Source organism: Heptranchias perlo, chromosome 2 (genome assembly GCF_035084215.1).
Source record: "Heptranchias perlo isolate sHepPer1 chromosome 2, sHepPer1.hap1, whole genome shotgun sequence".
In the NCBI taxonomy this organism is placed as follows: domain Eukaryota; kingdom Metazoa; phylum Chordata; class Chondrichthyes; order Hexanchiformes; family Hexanchidae; genus Heptranchias; species Heptranchias perlo.
In genome coordinates this window covers 70,046,731-70,065,720 of record NC_090326.1, presented here as the reverse complement: position 1 = coordinate 70,065,720, position 18,990 = coordinate 70,046,731, and the positions used below count along the sequence as shown (strand labels likewise).

General features: G+C 43.2%; 1 protein-coding gene across 1 annotated transcript; it reads left to right on the top strand.

Moving 5' to 3' along the window:
- Positions 1-219: 219 nt before the first annotated feature.
- fkbp14 (FKBP prolyl isomerase 14) lies at positions 220-15,350 on the top strand. The gene is made up of 4 exons (XM_068002648.1): positions 220-673; positions 4,203-4,354; positions 8,761-8,888; positions 13,286-15,350. The coding sequence occupies exons 1-4, from the start codon at positions 468-470 to the stop codon at positions 13,442-13,444; spliced, it is 645 nt and encodes a 214-aa protein (XP_067858749.1). The 5' UTR covers positions 220-467; the 3' UTR covers positions 13,445-15,350.
- Positions 15,351-18,990: the final 3,640 nt, after the last annotated feature.

Below are 18,990 nucleotides of genomic sequence, written 5' to 3'. Positions count from 1 at the left end.
CACCAGAGGTTATTGCTACCAGGTAGGCGCGTCACATTTCCCGTCAGTAGCCAATCGGAGGTTCGCGGAGGCGGAGACCGGGTGAATTTTTTTTCTCTCTCTCTTCCGCCCCTCTCCGCAGCCTGGGTTGGAAAGGACCAATCAGCGTTTACGCTGGGAGAAAATCTTTCACTTCGGGGAAGGTGGGGAGCGTTTGTTGCGTCATGACGTTGGGAGGAATCGCCCCGCAGAACAATTCGAGAGCGTGCGAATTCCTTTGTGACGGAGAGTATCAAAGTACGGAGAGGGCGGGGCATGCTCGTCATTACGTTTGTTTGAGAACTCAGCGCTGAAACCAGCGGAGGAGCAGAGTTGTCGGTGCCACGTCTGCGCTCGGTTGGTATTGAGTGCGAGAGGGAGGGGGGCAGACAATAAAATAAAGCGATATAACTCCCAGACAGTGAGGCTAAATCGGCACTTTGCATATTATGTTGGCCAAGTGTTTAAACGTTTTCCAAGCACTCGTTTTCACCTTTGTGCTGGATTATATCTGCGGTGCTCTGATACCAGAGCCTGAAGTGAAAATCGACGTGTTGCAAAAACCTTTCCTCTGTTACCGAAAGAGCAAGCTAGGTGACCGGTTACTGATACATTACACTGGATTCTTCGAGAATGGCACCAAGTTTTATTCCAGGTAAGTCCTTGAAGTTCAAGGTTTGTTAGATATTTATTTTGGAATTTAAAATGTCAGAAATATGTCCTTCAAATCATGTGTATCCGAAATGCATCATGAAGGAAAGATGAGTGAATCAAGTGAGTAATCAATGAGTGAATCAAATCACAACTGGGTGAAGAAAGAACTTGCATTTATATAGCGCCTTTCATGACCTCACGACGTCCCAAAGCGCATGACATGCAATGTAGTGTAGTCACTGCTGTAATGTACATTGATTCTACAGCACAGAAACATACCATTTGGCCCAACTGGTCTATGCCAGTGTTTATGCTGCACACGAGCCTCCTCCCTCCCTACTTCAATTAACCCGACCAGCATACCCTTCTATTCCTTTCTCCCTTCTGTGCTTATCTAGCGTGCCCTTAAATGCATCTGTACTATTTGCCTCAACTCCTTGTGGTAGCACGTTCCACATTCTTACCACTCTTTGGGTAAAGAAGTTTCTCCTGAATTCCCTATTGGAGTTATTAGTGACTATCTTACATTTATGACCTCTAGTTTTGGACTCCCCCACAAGTGGAAACATTTTCTCTACATCTGACCTATCAACCTTTTTATCTTAAAGATAACGGGCAGTCAAAATTGCACACAGCAAGGTCCCACAGACAACAATGAAATAAATGGCCAGATAATCTGTTTTTAGGTGTTGGCCAGGACACCGAGGAGAACTCCCCTGCTCTTCTTCGAATAGTGTTTGGGGTCTTTTAAGTCTATCTGAGAGGGCCTTGGTTTAACTTCTCATGTGAAAGACGGCATCTCTGTCAGTAGTGCACTGAAGTGCCAGCCTAGATTATGTGCTCAAGTCACTGGAATGATACCAAGGATAGATGTTATGATGAGTGGTATGTAACAATGCAGTTGGGCTTCACTTTCACATTGCTGTGTAGGGGTCCATATGCAAATTGATGCATAAAGTGGTACCATAAATTGGGTGTCATTTCTCCCTCTAGCGCCTGATTGCACTAAAGCCAAGTAATGTGAAAACCCCTCCTGGAGTTATCTTGCACAATTTAGAGTTTACACTGGCTACAGAATGACTCCAAACTGGTGCGAAGCCACATTTTAAAAGTGCCCAACCAGCCCATTGGTAATTAGCCACAGAAAGAGCAGAGCTGTAAATATGCATGGAAGTGTTCCTTTGTCTCTACTTCAGTGGAGGTCAGTCTGCAACATGACAAACTATGGTCGACGGTACCTGACTATCGGCAGATTCATTATCAAATTGGAAGCTGTGAAGTAACTACAGTCTAAATCACGCTTCAGGGATCCTCATGTATTCTATCAATGGCATATATTAGAAATGATTTTGGTAGATTATCATGTTTTTAAAAATATGCTAGTAAATCACCTGTGGCATTGACATAGGGAGTCAAGATGAAGCGTAGTATTTAGGGCAAGTGAGGTTAGAGGGTGAGAGATTTTTAAATTCAATCTCAGGATGTGGCCATCACTGGCAAGGCTGACATTTATTGTCCATCCCTAGTTGCCATGAGAAGGTGGTGGTAGGCCAGCTTCTTGAACCGCTGCAGTCCGGGTGGGGAAGTTGCTGAAAGTTTTACACTATCACGCAAAGTCAAGATCTACCCCATCTTGTTTAAGTCAAGTAAGGCACCCAACTGACATGGGAAAGCATGGCATGTTCTTCATTTTGTATGTTTACACGAAGATAAGTTGTACTGATTGAACTAAGTGAATCTGGTCATATCTGTTGCTCTGTTTATTCACTTGATGTGAAACAAACCTTGCCTCACCAAATGTTCTCTAGGTGCACCTCTGGAGAGATTGAAGAAGTACACATGCAATAGATACAAATATCTGGTTCAGGTCACTAGGGGGTATATTTACACCCTGAGTTACGCTATCATAGCGGTGAGTATGTATAGGGTATGAGTTAATGCCCATATAGAATAATGTGGAGATGCCGGTGATGGACTGGGGTTGACAATTGTAAACAATTTTACAACACCAAGTTATAGTCCAACAATTTTATTTGAAATTCACAAGCTTTCGGAGGCTTCCTCCTTCCTCAGGTGAATGTGGAAATGAAATCCTCGAACCCTTCGCATTTATAAATCACAGAACAATGCCTGGTGATTACAGATAGTCTTTCCAACTGCCCGTTGCCAAGGCAATCACAGTGTGCAGACAGAGAGGTGTTATCTACAAGGCCACCGAATATACAAACAACCAAAAAAAAACAGAGAGAGAGAGAGAGAGAGAGAGGCAGAAACATCTGGAAGGAAGAGAAAGACAGCAAACGACCCGTTATATTAAAAACAGATAACATTTGTTCGCTGGTGGGGTTATGTGTAGCGTGACATGAACCCAAGATCCCGGTTGAGGCCGTCCTCATGGGTGCGGAACTTGGCTATCAATTTTTGCTCAACGATTTTGCGTTGTCGTTAGTCTCGAAGGTCGCCTTGGAGTATGCTTACCCGAAGGTCGGTGGCTGAATGTCCTTGACTGCTGAAGTGTTCCCCGACTGGGAGGGAACCCTCCTGTCTGGCGATTGTTGCGCGGTGTCCGTTCATCCGTTGTCGCAGCGTCTGCATGGTCTCGCCAATGTACCATGCTCTGGGGCATCCTTTCCTGCAACGTATGAGGTAGACAACGTTGGCCGAGTCACAGGAGTATGAACCATGCACCTGGTGGGTGGTGTCCTCTTGTGTGATGGTGGTATCTGTGTCGATGATCTGGCATGTCTTGCAGAGGTTACCGTGGCAGGGTTGTGTGGTGTCGTGGACGCTGTTCTCCTGAAAGCTGGGTAATTTGCTGCGAATGATGGTCTGTTTGAGGTTGGGTGGCTGTTTGAAGGCGAGTAGTGGAGGTGTGGGGATGGCCATAGCGAGGTGTTCGTCGTCATTGATGACATGTTGAAGGCTGCGGAGAACATGGCGTAGTTTCTCCGCTCCGGGGAAGTACTGGACAACGAAGGGTACTCTGTTGGTTGCGTCCCGTGTTAGTCTTCTGAGGAGGTCTATGCGATTTTTCGCTGTGGCCCGTCGGAACTGTCGATCGATGAGTCGAGCGTCATATCCCGTTCTTACTAGGGCGTCTTTCAGCGTCTGTAGGTGTCCATCGCGTTCCTCCTCGTCTGAGCAGATCCTGTGTATTCGCAGGGCCTGTCCATAGGGGATGGCCTCTTTGACGTGGTTAGGGTGGAAGCTGGAAAAGTGGAGCATCGTGAGGTTGTCCGTGGGCTTGCGGTAGAGTGAGGTGCTGAGGTGCCCGTCTTTGATGAAGATTCGTGTGTCCAAGAAAGAAACTGATTCTGAGGAGTAGTCCATGGTGAGCTTGATGGTGGGATGTATAGAATATACATATAGAATAAGATGTTGTTTCCTTCTTAGTATGTCTGTTCCTAACAGTATACAATGTACAATTTGTGGTGCGTTCATCATTTTTGCAACAGAACTATATGGAAGGATCTACTTATGAAGTCTGTGCTCTCAATTTTGGGTACTGAAACTATTTTATTCTATTTCAGTCATGAGCAAAACAATGGCGAGCCAGTTTGGTTCATACTTGGGATTAAAGAATCTCTCATTGGCTGGGACAAAGGATTACGTGAGATGTGCACAGGAGAGAAGAGGAAACTAATCATTCCCCCAGCCCTTGCATATGGAAAAGAAGGACGAGGTATTGTACCCAGAATTAACTACTCAGATGAGGAATATGCTTGATTTTTTGCTTAATCCAGAATGTTTAATCTGGGATTATTTACCCATTATTTCTGCTGCACAATTTTAATGCTTTTACCATATACTTAACCACCAGCTCATGATATATTTTGCAGATGCGACATATTGTATGGTACCAGATGAGAGATACTGTATAATACTGGATGCTTGGAGATAATTGCACAAGATGAACTTAGTATTGTATTAACAAAATAGTAATTTGGAAAACATTCTGATTGATCAGTGGAACCATTTTGTTTCTAATAACCTTTCAAAGTAAATATGAGTTTGACTGCATCTAAAACTAAACTTGTATATTTTATTGCTTTGTATTTAATTGAGCACAGTCTCATGTCAGACCCAGTTTTTTTTTTAGTTTCCATTTAGTAAACTGATAAAAACACAAGAGTTGGGGTGAGGATGGTAGGTTGGAGTGTACAAGAAAAGAGAAACCATGGAAGTCTCACAGTCCCACTGTCCCAGTTAAATGTCAAGTATGAAAAGGCAAGCAATAAAAATTATCAGCCTATTCAGGATTCATAAACAACTGTTTGCTATAACAGAGATGACACAGTTACACATACATTCTCAGGAAAATCATTCTGCAGTTGTGAGTTCGCATTGCTATTAACACAGATAGTCTACAAAGAACAAAACCTAATGTTGGGTTTGTGTAGGTAAATGCATTTAATATTGCAACCAAAATATCCTGCACCTAGAGTTTTCATTTTTTTTCAACTAATGTACTAAACAATTGCTAACATGAAAACTGTTAATAATAGTTTTTACAATTAAATTACTAATCATTCCATACTCTCTTTGTTTGGTTAACAGCTGACATGGTCATGTATACTCAATGCATGTCTTTGAATTGATACCTCCGTTACCCAGTGACCTTTGCATGCTGATTTTGGCTGTTGTGATTTTTACTTTCTGGTAAGGTTGGCTACAAGTGAGTGAAAGTAGGGATACTATAATGGAATAATTCCACCTACTATAACCATAGATAATGATTGCATATCATGGAATAATAAAGCAGACAAGTCCTTGCCCCCAGAGTACACATGTGGTGATAGTCCTACTCTGAATCCCTAGTCTGACTGAAACTCCTGTCCATCTCTATCCTGGGGCAGCTGAGAGCCACATAATCTCTGGATGTCAGTGTCATAATGAATACAAAGGGTTGTTGAGACAAGCTAAACTTTGAACATTGGATGAGGAAAAGATTAGGCTTGGCTGTGATGACTCGTGAGGCCCAATAGCTTGGCAATACTCACTGTCAAGGTTCACGTGTGACTAATGGCCATTTGAAAGAGGTATACCAAAGTGTGCCCAAGAAACTGTACTACAGCAAGGAGTCATTGGACTCGCAACTTCATGAGGCCAACATCCTGCCTCTGACCTCGGGGAGGTCCATCATTACAATATCACTGGCAAATGCCCATATCACTTGGGTCTATCTTGGGCACGAATCGGGGGAGTCTGCAAATTGCAGCAAAGGCTGTCTTCTCTGGGGGTGTTGCCTTCTCTCCCAGAGACATGTGCTTTTTGTCCCATTGGCCCCTTTCAGAAAATAACTTCAAAATCTGATAAAGATCTTTGGGGATACAGGTCATGACCCAGGCCCAGACCCCCAGGCAGACCTCGCATATATCGCTCAGAACACCGGTATGCTTTCTTTCACTGGGTGTAGCAGCCCTTCAGCGGATTCCCAGGACCAGGAATGAGGAATCTGCCGGCCTGGGAGTCCCCTTCTTGTTGACGCACCCTCTGATGCGGGTGACCTTGTTTGGGGCAGGCAAAGGCTCTGTCCCAAATAAGGCCCAATGGAAACTTGCAAGGAAGGTCAGGACACAGCATAATTCCCTGCCTTTCTGCTGACTCGCACCACACATACGGTGGGATTGCGCCTGTCAAGTCATGGAATTTCGACCAACGTCTTCAGGAAAGAAGGGGAGGGAAAATATTGGTGAGAATAGAATCATACATCTACTTGTTTCAGTGGGGTTGTGTGCAATTGCTGTTATATAAGGACATATAGTATCCGATTTTCTCCCCCCACCCCATCCCTCAACCTTTAAAGGTTTACTAACTCAAGTGATTCTGAATTGGGGGTTTTCCAGCTGAAGTCGCTGTGTAGTCAACCGGAACCCTAAAAACTCTTTCCTTCACTAACACAGGCTTACTGAAGTCAATTGAAGGCTTCTGAAAACAGATATACTTTTATGCCGACTTAACTGCTCAATTAAGAATTAAACTGTAAGTAAAATGCATTGATTGGTGGGGAGGGTTTGTGATAGTTGGTAACACTAAGGCCTTGATATTAAACCCCCCCCCCCCCCCCCCCGCTCGCACCACACACTAGGGGAGGGGGTTGTTTAATAAGTGAAATACTCGTAACGCAGCCCCCAACCCCCATATATGCACCGCCGCCTTTTTTATGGCGGCAGATATCAGGGCACCCAAGTGTCACACCGTGGAGAGGCAGGGTTCTTAATTTACACATTTAAATCTGGTTCCCCCAGCCCCGATCATAAACCTCTCCCGCCTCTACCCTCCCCTAGCCCGATCATAGGCCTCTCACCCCTCCCCCTGAGAATCCCTACGTGGTCAGTTTTCGGTAAAATATTAAGATGCCTACGTGGCAAAGAAGCAGAATGCAAAATGGTTAGAAAGGGTTAATTAGTTAGTAACTGAGATTGATACAAGTGGCCTGGCCCTCCTGCTGGGCCATATGTTTGCTTAGTCAGCAGGCCTGCATTGTCTTATCAATGATAGGTCTTTGATGTGATTCAAGGACTGGTCTGAATGTCTCCATGTTTATGGCAGATCAATATAGGTAACGAGCTTAGCCAAAGTTGAAAGACATTCCAGGTTGGGAGATAAGGAACAGAAGGAACAGGGAAGAACATTCTAAGTTGGAAAGTGAGGAAGTATCCCCTTTGATGTCTAACAGCAGCATGATCAGCACATGGACGATTTATGATTGGTCGGAAATAATGTAACCTCGCATGGCAACCTGTGCCCGGCTTATGATTGGTGTTGACCCTCGTTAAGTATGTTCCAACCCTATTGATTTGTATAAAAACGTGTGGACTTCTGTATGTTCTTGTTCTTGCTCTGCCAGCATAGAGGGACTCTATCAGGAGTCCGAATCAATGCTGCAGACTAAGAACCCTGCTATTAAAGATGTGTTGGACTTTAAAATGTATTCGACTTCAGTTATTACTGAACCAGACTGAGGGGAAAGAATCCGGATCGTCACCCCCACACCCATTATTTCCAACCGACCCCCCCCCCCCCCGCCCCAATCGCGGGCCTCTGTCCCCTCCTGATTCCCAAGTGTTCCCCGTCTGCGGCTTCCTGCCACTGGTGTTCTCCTCCTGCCAGCAAGGAGACAGACCTACAAAATGTTAATGAGGTCCTGCTGTTCAGATCAGCAGGACTGCCGTGTCCCTGACCTTGCCAGGTTCTTTGGCTGTTTTTGGCCTCACCTGCACCCTCCCCGCAAATACCGGTGCCTAAGACTCCTTTTCCATATTTAAGGCTAAACTGCATACATTTAAGTGCTCAAAAGTATGTGTTGTCAATTTAGCCTTTTAATCAACAAGTTTTATGAAATAAATGACTGTCGCTATAGGTGACCTCTCTCTCTTTTAATTTAAGTAAGTTGTGCAAGGGCACAATCCGGGTCCTGCAGTGGGTTAGATACTAGCCTTTCACCCACTGGGTGCTATGTTCAAATCCAGCCAGGAACAATGGAATACAAATCTCCACTGTCTACTGCTGCTAAGTATTGTTCATGAAATGAGCCTGACCAATCTTAATACTAATGAGCATGGCTCGACAAAATCGTCCCTAATTCAGCAAAATAGCAGCCATCCCACTCGGTGGCTGGTGAGAGAAATGGGAATAAAGATACAGCGGGTGCTGTCATGAGATTAAGGCTAATGCACATTATTGGGGCAGAGTAGAGGGAGCTTTACTCCATACCTAACCATACCGTATCTCACCTGAGAGTGCTTGATGCCCAAAATCTGAAGTGTTCCATTTCCTACAAAAATCACAAATAAAGTTTAAAAAGAAAGTAAATAGTATTAATAATTTCATCGTGTATGTTATAACAATTAATACCAAGATTTATCCCCACATTTTAACTTGTTTCCAAGTATGTCTTGACATTCGTGTCAATCACATGACTAGTAAATTATTGTTGTAAGACAGTAAATTAATATATCTGATCAACTGAAGCCCTTATTTAGCAGAAATGGTAATCAGTTCTCAAGGGAATTCTGTGAAAGACATTACATGGTTTAATTTTTAACACAAGTATTTAGTTTCACAACTAAAATTAATGTTATACAGGAAAAATTCCACCTGAAAGCACTTTGATATTTGAAATTGAGCTTTTTGAGATCAAAAGTGGACCACGGTCTCATGATTCATTCCAAGAAATGGACCTCAACGATGACTGGAAGTTGTCCAGACAGGAGGTAAGTCCTTTTTGGGGGCCGTATGGTTCATCGTGCATGTGCCGGCTCTCTGAAAGATCTATTCACTTAACCCTTTAAATTTTTCTTTTTCAAATATTTATCCTCTTCCCTTTTAAAAACTATTATGGATTCTACTTCCACTATTGTTTCTGGTGGGGCATCCCATCTCCTAACAGCCTTTCACTTTTTTAAAAAAAAACATTCTTCTAACCTCTCCCTTTGTACTTTCGGTGATGATCCTAAATTTATGTCCTCTAGTTACTGACTCACTGACGAGTGGAAATAATTTTTCTCAATTTTATCAAAGCCTCTCATCCCTGCTGACCTCTTAATAAATCTCTTCTGCACCCACTATCCATGGCCTTGACGTTTTTCTTAAAGTAAAGCATTAAAAACTAGACACCATATTCTAACTGTGACCTAACCAATGATTTGTATAGGTTTAGCTTTGCTTTTGCATTCGATACCACTATTTATAAAAAAATAGAATCCTGTTTCTTCTTTTGACAGCTGTATCAACTGGTTCTCTCTCAAATATTTGTGCTTTACCTAAATTTCATCTGACATCTGTCTGTCCAATTTACTAACTTAAATCTAACTAACCTAAAAGAGGATAGCATGCTGGAAATCCCAAGAAATCTAATATTGAATCGGGGACAGGGACGTGATAAAATTAACATAAGTAAAGCAACAGTAATGAAGAAACTAATAGCACTAAAGAGTGACAAATCCCCAGGACCAGATGGTTTCCATCCCAGGGTTTTAAAGGAAGTAGGTGAGCAGATTGCAGATGCCCTAACTATAATCTTTCAAAGTTCTCTAGATTCAGGAACTGTCCCTCTAGATTGCAAAATTGCACATGTCACTCTGCTTTTTAAGAAAGGAGAGAGAGGGAAACCAGGGAATTATAGACCAGTTAGCCTAACATCTGTTGTGGGGAAAATGCTGGAGTCCATAATTAAAGATAGGGTGACTGAACACCTCGAGAATTTTCAGTTAATCAGAGAGAGCCAGCATGGATTTGTGAAACCTGATTGAATTTTTTGAAGAGGTGACTAAAGTAGTGGACAGGGGAATGTTATTTATATGGACTTCCAGAAGGCATTTGATAAGGTCCCACATAAGAGACTGTTAGCTAAGATAGAAGCCCATGGAATCGAGGGAAAAGTACGGACTTGGTTAGGAAATTGGCTGAGTGAAAGGCGACAGAGAGTAGGGATAATGGGTAAGTACTCACAATGGCAGGATGTGACTAGTGGAGTCCCGCAGGGATCTGTCTTGGGGCCGCAATTAGTCACAATATTTATTAACGACTTCGATGAAGGCATAGAAAGTCTCATATCTAAGTTTGCCGATGACACTAAGATTGGTGGCATTGTAAGCAGTGTAGATGAAAACATAAAATTACAAAGCGATATTGATAGATTAGGTGAATGGGCAAAACTGTGGCAAATGGAATTCAATGTAGACAAATGTGAGGTCATCCATTTTGGATCAAAAAAGGATAGAACAGGGTACTTTCTACATGGTAAAAAGTTAAAAACAGTGGATGTCCAAAGGGACTTAGGGGTTCAGGTACATAGATCATTGAAGTGTCATGAACAGGTGCAGAAAATAATCAATTAGGCTAATGGAATGTTGGCCTTTATATCTAGAGGACTGTGGTACAAGGGGGCAGAAGTTATGCTGCAGCTATACAAAACCCTGGTTAGATCGCATCTGGAGTACTGTGAGCAGTTCTGGGCACTGCACCTTCGGAAGGACATATTGGCCTTGGAGGCAGTGCAGCGTAGAATGATACCCGGCAAGGGTTAAGTTACGAGGAGAGATTACACATATTGGGGTTGTATTCTCTAGAGTTTAGAAGGTTAAGGGGTGATCTGATTGAAGTTTATAAGATATTAAGGGGAACGGATAGGGTGGATAGAGAGAAACTATTTCCGCTGGTTGGGGATTCTAGGAGTAGGGGGCACAGTCTAAAAATTAGAGTCAGACCTTTCAAGAGTGAGATTAGAAAACATTTCTACACACAAAGGGTGGTAGAAGTTTGGAACTCTCTTCCACAAATGGCAATTGATACTAGCTCAATTGCTAAATTTAAATCTGAGATGGATAGCTTTTTGGCAACCAAAGGTATTAAGGGATATGGGCCAAAGGCAGGTATATGGAGTTAGATCACAGATCAGCCATGATCTTATCAAATGGCAGAGCAGACATGAGGGGCTGAATGGCCTACTCCTGTTCCTACGTATCTGTGTTCCTATCTAACTCCTCCTTGAATCCTTAACACTTAGCCATGCTCCTTAATTTTATGTTTTTCAATTTTTGATATTGTACCCCCTATCCCCAAGTCCAGATCAGAGAGAGAAGAGCAATGGTTCCAACAATGAACATTGGGGAACACCATTGTTTACATCTCTGGAAAGCTTCCATTAACCAATACACTCTCTTTCCTATCCATGTTGCCACACTCCCTTTAAGTGCCTTAATTTTATTAACAAGGCTGATATGTGCCACTTTATCAAATGCCTTTTGAACATCCATGTACACAATATCCATTGCATTTCCTTTATCAATACACTGCATTATATCCTCAAAGAACTTTATTAAATTTGTGTGACACAACTTGCCTTTTACAAATCCATGCCAGCTGTCTTTAACCCACGTCTTTCTCGGTGAATATAAATTTTTATCTTATATTATGGCCTTTAGAAATTTACTGACTACCAACAGTAAGCTGACTTGTCTGTAGTCATCTGGTTTATTCCTTTCTTCCTTTTTGTACAGAGATATTACATTGGCAACCCTCCAGTCCTCTGGCACAACTTCCATTTTTAAGGACGTTTGAAAAATTCTGGTCAGAGCCTCTATTTTCTGCCTGTGCCCACCCTGAGCATTCTAGGATGCATGCTTTCTCCACTTTGAGTTCCACCAATTTTTTTTCAGTACTATTTCATTATCTGTGGTTATCCTATCTAAATGCTCCATCTCCTCCTCTTGTACCCTTTCATTCCACATTCTTCTGTGCAAACCAAGGTGAAATATTCTTTTATTATCTATGCCATTCCTTCATCGTCCATAAGATTTCCATTTTCATCTCTAATCAACCCTCCCCCTTTTTAACATTTCTTTCACTTTTTATAAAATCTTCTAGTATTTCCCATTATGATACCCGCCAGTCTTTTCTCATACCTGTGCTTAGCCTTTCTAATCTCTTTTGTTTCCCCTCAATATTTTCTGTGTTTAACTTGATTTGTTATATGCCTCTTTTTAATTTTAATTTCTGTACTCATTGAAGGAACTCCATCTTTTGCTATATTAATTTTTCTTGTGGCAATATATCTCATCTGTGCCCCAATCATTTCCCTTTTGAGCATTTCCCATTGTTTCTGCACTGTCTTATCTGCCATTGTTTCATTCCAGTTTACCTGGGCTAGTTCCCTTTTTATCTCATTGAAGTTGGCTTATTTCCGGTCAAGTACTTTTATCTGTTTCCTCTCCTTTTCATGTCGAACCTAATTATGTTTTGCTCCCCTGCCCTTGCATTACCTACTTGCCTCCTTTCATTTCCTAGATCCAGTGCATCCTCTTATTGGACTAAAAACATATTATTCGTGCAGCAATTTTATTGTAAATAAGCAATATTTATAATGTTGAGATTAATTATTTAAATTTTGCAAACTTTTGTAGATAGACATATTCTGACCATTTTTTAATGAGAAGCTTGCCTGTGAAATTGTCCTTTTTTCTCAATGGTATGGTTGATTTTTTGAGAGAGTATAAAATGCCTTTTGCCTCCTGGGTCACCCACAATATTGAAAATATTGTTCATTAATGTGCCCCTAGTGGCACAGGTGCCCACCGTTGCATTGCAAAACAGGGGGCCTCCCCCGATCCACAAACTTACACAGTATCGATAGCATAGGTCCCCGGCAGGCACATATGGGCATTTATATCAGGTTGCTACTCACCTCCCCTCACTTCCCCTACCTCACCTCACTTTTCTCACTCTTCTCGCTCTCCCCTTCTTCTTTTCTCTCACTCTCTCTCACACACACTTACTTACACTTCCCTTCTGTTCAGTTTACCTAGCCTGAATATTTTAAAAGTAATTTGATAAACTCTGCCTAATAGGTAAGATCTTTCAACAACAACTAAAGCTTCTGAGAGTGGGATGCCTAACATTTAAAAGTATTTTGAATTTAAAATGGAACAAATTTAAAAATATATTTTAATTTTGGTTTGTTAGGTTTTGTTTTTTTTGTTTTAGTTCCGTTTCCTTCTCCCCGGTAATATGAAAATCGGAATATTCTTTACCTATGAACTTTCTTCACTTTAGATTATTTGCCTTTTGAATGTTTCCGTTAAATTAATCCAGGACTATCTTTGCAAATTAGGTGAAAGAGTATCTTCGCAGTGAATTTGAAAAATATGGAGTTGCACAAAATGATACCCAACAGGAGACTATGATGAACGACATCTTTAAAAATGAAGATGAAGACAATGATGGATATATTTCTGCCAGAGAATTTACATATAAACATGATGAGCTATAAATTAATTCATGGTTCTGTTCCTTACCAGCATATCTGAACTGTGATGTTAAGTTTATTTCTCAAAGAGAAAAAAAATAATCCTTCCATTACAAAATCTTTTTTTAAAGGTTTTTTAAAAAATTCAAATCTGATATGTTCTAAAAGATGAGATGAATTGTTCAGTGGATGGCATGCTTACCTCCTATTTTGTAATGTTTCACCTGGCGGTATTGGCGTCCAATAAGTAAGTTAATCTACCTTTCTGTGGACATTAACATCAATCGTAATTGGGTGACCAAGTCATCAAGAGAGGCAGGGCTGTGGAATTACAGGCCCACTGCTGGTCGGTCATTATTAATTTTAAAAGGGGCACTGCCCTTTTCAATTGTAACAGTTAAAATCTTATTCTCAGCACCCAGCTGGGTGTTTATATGGCATTACAGAGGGGGTTAGGTAAACAAAATATTAATCCTGTCTTTACCAGTGAGCCGCACACTCTTCATCTTACCTTTTTGTCACTGGTATCATTTTTTTACATAAAAATACTGTCAGTGTATATTTAAATATGTAGAAGGAGGGCTTTCTGACAGTCGAAAAAAATGGCATAAAACGTTCTTCCCACTCGTGGTTTCACCTCTGTTTTTCCCCCCCCCACCCCCAACCCCGACTACAAAATTCAGTTAGATGTCAGCAATTAGAATACCTTTTTTGCCTTTCTTGTTTACGAATCTTCTTTAATGCACTGTTTCTTGCGCTAAATTGTTGCAACAAGATAATTACAGATGGGGAAGATAATTGGCCCAACTTAATTCATCCACCTAGCCAGACCCTGCAGTTCTCCCCTCTTTTCCCCCCCACCATCATTGTCGCATCCAATTGTTTCTTGGGTACCGGAGTATTTGCCTCCACTACTCTGTCTGGAAGTCTATTCCATGTGTTGATCACTTTATGTAAAGAACTTACTGAAAACATATCTAATTTACCTTTTTATTAGTTTGAACCCATGTCCTACATTCACACTTTTTGTAAAGTAATATACAATTTGTTAACTATCTTCTATACCTCTATAAGATCATCTCTCAGACATCTCCTTTCCAGGCTGCAAACTCCAAGATTCCCCAGGCTTTCCTCATAACTCAGACCTTTAAACAACCTTGTGGCTCATTTCTGCACTGCCTCCAGCACTTGAATGTCTCTCGTGTCTCAGCGACCAGAATTGGACACAGTACTCAAAGTGTGGTCTGACCAGAGTTCTGTACAGTTTGATCATAATTTCTTCTGACTTATATTGTTTTGTCTATGCAGTTCAACATTCTGTTGGCATTATTGGTTGGACATGTTAAATGTAAAGTCTATAAACTTCATCTTTTAAAACATTCATGGATTACATATGACGCCTACTTTTCCTTTACTATGTGCAACAAGATTTCCTACTTCTGTAAAAGCCAACATTTCTACATTTATTTTAATAGAATAGATTAGAAGAGCATTACCCACAGATCTTTGGTAGAACTCATCCCTACATGTTCAATATGGCAGATTAAAGAATAGAAGAAAATATGTTTACTTTCTAATAGCTAATTGATGTGATTAGTTAGGTTGCTACAGTGTACTTCTAAATTTCTGGCTGAAACTCCTGAAAAAATGCAGTGTTTACATATTGAACTGAGACCTACATATCTTCAACGTACCTGGAAATGACAGTAGAGAGTGGGAATGCATAATTTGAAAGCAGACCTGAGCTCCTAAACATTGCTGACTACGAGCATCTCATGAACCATTGATTGAACCACAGTAGTCTACCACCTCCCATGTTGAAGCCACTGGGGACCACCTCACAGAAGCACTAAAGCAGGTGAGAAAGCTCTTCAAATTGGCACTAGGGGCTGCACCAAGGCGAGAAATATTATAAAGGACTTTCAGTTAACTCTGCCTTTGTCCTTCATTCCATCTCCACCTGTTATACGAAGGCTTTATATGCAGGGAATGTTCCTGCGGTGGTTGGTGATATTGCAATGTGAGGTTACATGAAGAGAAGTTTGATAATTCAGTTGATATTGATTATAGAGTAGAAGGACTTGGACAAATGTTGGACATGACTGTTAAGGCAGGGGAGCATGGATTGTTTAGCTGACGTTCCTGTCGAGCAGCTCTGGGACAGGTAACTGCTGAACCCCTTCCACATCCTCACCATCGTCCACATCATCTACATCCTCTTCATAGAAACATAGAGAGCAGGAGTAAGCCCTTCGAGCTCTGCCATTCAATATGATCATGGCTGATCCTCTATCTCAATACCATATTCCCGCTCTCTCCCCATACCTCTTGATGCCTTTTGTGTCTAGAAATCTATCTAGCTCCTTCTTAAATATATTCAGTGACTTGGCCTCCACAGCCTCCTGTGGTAGAGAATTTCACAGGTTCATCACCCTCTGACTGAAGAAATTTTTCCTCATCTCAGTCCTAAATGTCCTACCCCATATCCTGAGTGTGACCCCTTGTTCTGGACCCCCAGCCAGGGGAAAAATCGTCTCTGCATCCAATCTGTCTAGCCCTGTCAGAATTTTATATGCTTCAATGAGATTCCCTCTCATTCTTCTAAACTCGAGTGAATACAGGCCGAGTAGACCCAGTCTCTCCTCTTACGACAGTCCTGCCATCCCAGGGATCAGTCTGGTGAACCTTTGCTGCACTCCCTCGATGGCAAGTATATCCTTTCTTAGGTAAGGAGACCAAAACTGCACACAATACTCCAGGTGTGGTCTCACCAAAGCCCTGTATAACTGCAGTAATGATGTGGAGATGCCGGTGATGGACTGGGGTTGACAATTGTAAACAATTTTACAACACCAAGTTATAGTCCAGCAATTTTATTTTAAATTCACAAGCTTTCGGAGATTTTCTCCTTCCTCAGGTAAATGTTCAGGATCTCCTTGAAGCCTACGCATTTATACATATTGAATAATACATGGTGTTTACAGACTGCCCCTGCAACTGCCCGTTGCCAAGGCAATCACCGTGTTCAGACAGAGAGGTGTCATCTGCAGAACCCCCGAATACACATTCAACAAAAAAACAAACAGGGAAAAAAAACAGAGAAAAAAAAACAGAGAGAGGCAGAAACATCCGGAAGGCAGAGAGAGCCAGCAAATGACCCATTATATTAAAAACAGATAACATTTGTTCGCTGGTGGGGTAACGTGTAGCGTGACATGAACCCAAGATCCCGGTTGAGGCCGTCCTCATGGGTGCGGAACTTGGCTATCAATTTCTGCTCGACGATTTTGCGTTGTCGTGTGTCTCGAAGGCCGCCTTGGAGTACGCTTACCCGAAGGTCGGTGGATGAATGTCCATGACTGCTGAAGTGTTCCCCGACTGGGAGGGAACCCTCCTGTTTGGCGATTGTTGCGCGGTGTCCGTTCATCCGTTGTCGCAGCGTCTGCATGGTCTCGCCAATGTACCATGCTCTGGGGCATCCTTTCCTGCAACGTATGAGGTAGACAACGTTGGCCGAGTCACAGGAGTATGAACCATGCACCTGGTGGGTGGTGTCATCTCGTGTGATGGTGGTATCTGTGTCGATGATCTGGCATGTCTTGCAGAGGTTACCGTGGCAGGGTTGTGTGGCGTCGTGGACGCTGTTCTCTTGAAAGCTGGGTAGTTTGCTGCGAACGATGGTCTGTTTGAGGTTGGGTGGCTGTTTAAAGGCGAGTAGTGGAGGTGTGGGGATGGCCATAGCGAGGTGTTTGTCCTCATTGATGACATGTTGAAGGCTGCGGAGAACATGGCGTAGTTTCTCCGCTCCGGGGAAGTACTGGACGACAAAGGGTACTCTGTTGGTTGCGTCCCGTGTTAGTCTCCTGAGGAGGTCTATGCGATTTTTTGCTGTGGCCCGTCGGAACTGTCGATCGATGAGTCGAGCGTCATATCCCGTTCTTACTAGGGCGTCTTTCAGCGTCTGTAGGTGTCCATCGCGTTCCTCCTCGTCTGAGCAGACCCTGTGTATTCGCAGGGCCTGTCCATAGGGGATGGCCTCTTTGACGTGGTTAGGGTGGAAGCTGGAAAAGTGGAGCATCGTGAGGTTGTCCGTGGGCTTGCGGTAGAGTGAGGTGCTGAGGTGCCCGTCTTTGATGGAGATTCGTGTGTCCAAGAAAGAAACTGATTCTGAGGAGTAGTCCATGGACGTCTCGGCACTATACACCAGTATCCCCCACGATGACGGCATCGCTGCGACAGCATCAATACTCAACACCAACAACAGCCAATCTCCGGAAGCCATCCTACAACTCATCCGCTTCATCCTGGATCACAATGTCTTCACCTTCGATAACCAGTTCTTTACCCAAACACACGGAACAGCCATGGGGACCAAATTCGCACCCCAATACGCCAACATTTTCATGCACAAGTTCGAGCAGTACTTCTTCACTGCACAAGACCTCCAACCAACACTATACACCAGATACATCGACGACATTTTCTTTCTATGGACCCACGGCAAGGAATCACTAAAGAGACTACACGATAACATCAACAAGTTCCATCCCACCATCAAGCTCACCATGGACTACTCCTCAGAATCAGTTTCTTTCTTGGACACACGAATCTCCATCAAAGACGGGCACCTCAGCACCTCACTCTACCGCAAGCCCACGGACAACCTCACGATGCTCCACTTTTCCAGCTTCCACCCTAACCACGTCAAAGAGGCCATCCCCTATGGACAGGCCCTGCGAATACACAGGGTCTGCTCAGACGAGGAGGAACGCGATGGACACCTACAGACGCTGAAAGACGCCCTAGTAAGAACGGGATATGACGCTCGACTCATCGATCGACAGTTCCGACGGGCCACAGCAAAAAATCGCATAGACCTCCTCAGGAGACTAACACGGGACGCAACCAACAGAGTACCCTTTGTCGTCCAGTACTTCCCCGGAGCGGAGAAACTACGCCATGTTCTCCGCAGCCTTCAACATGTCATCAATGAGGACAAACACCTCGCTATGGCCATCCCCACACCTCCACTACTCGCCTTTAAACAGCCACCCAACCTCAAACAGACCATCGTTCGCAGCAAACTACCCAGCTTTCAAGAGAACAGCGTCCACGACGCCACACAACCCTGCCACGGTAACCTCTGCAAGACATGCCAGATCATCGACACAGATACCACCATCACACGAGATGACACCACCCACCAGGTGCATGGTTCATACTCCTGTGACTCGGCCAACGTTGTCTACCTCATACGTTGCAGGAAAGGATGCCCCAGAGCATGGTACATTGGCGAGACCATGCAGACGCTGCGACAACGGATGAACGGACACCGCGCAACAATCGCCAAACAGGAGGGTTCCCTCCCAGTCGGGGAACACTTCAGCAGTCATGGACATTCATCCACCGACCTTCGGGTAAGCGTACTCCAAGGCGGCCTTCGAGACACACGACAACGCAAAATCGTCGAGCAGAAATTGATAGCCAAGTTCCGCACCCATGAGGACGGCCTCAACCGGGATCTTGGGTTCATGTCACGCTACACGTTACCCCACCAGCGAACAAATGTT

Excerpts from the sequence above, each read along its gene's own strand:
- fkbp14 (XM_068002648.1), top strand. The coding sequence starts at position 468 with ATGTTGGCCAAGTGTTTAAACGTTTTCCAAGCACTCGTTTTCACCTTT. Across the intron at positions 4,355-8,760 it reads ATATGGAAAAGAAGGACGAG|GAAAAATTCCACCTGAAAGC; the intron begins GTATTGTACCCA and ends AATGTTATACAG. Across the intron at positions 8,889-13,285 it reads GGAAGTTGTCCAGACAGGAG|GTGAAAGAGTATCTTCGCAG; the intron begins GTAAGTCCTTTT and ends TTTGCAAATTAG.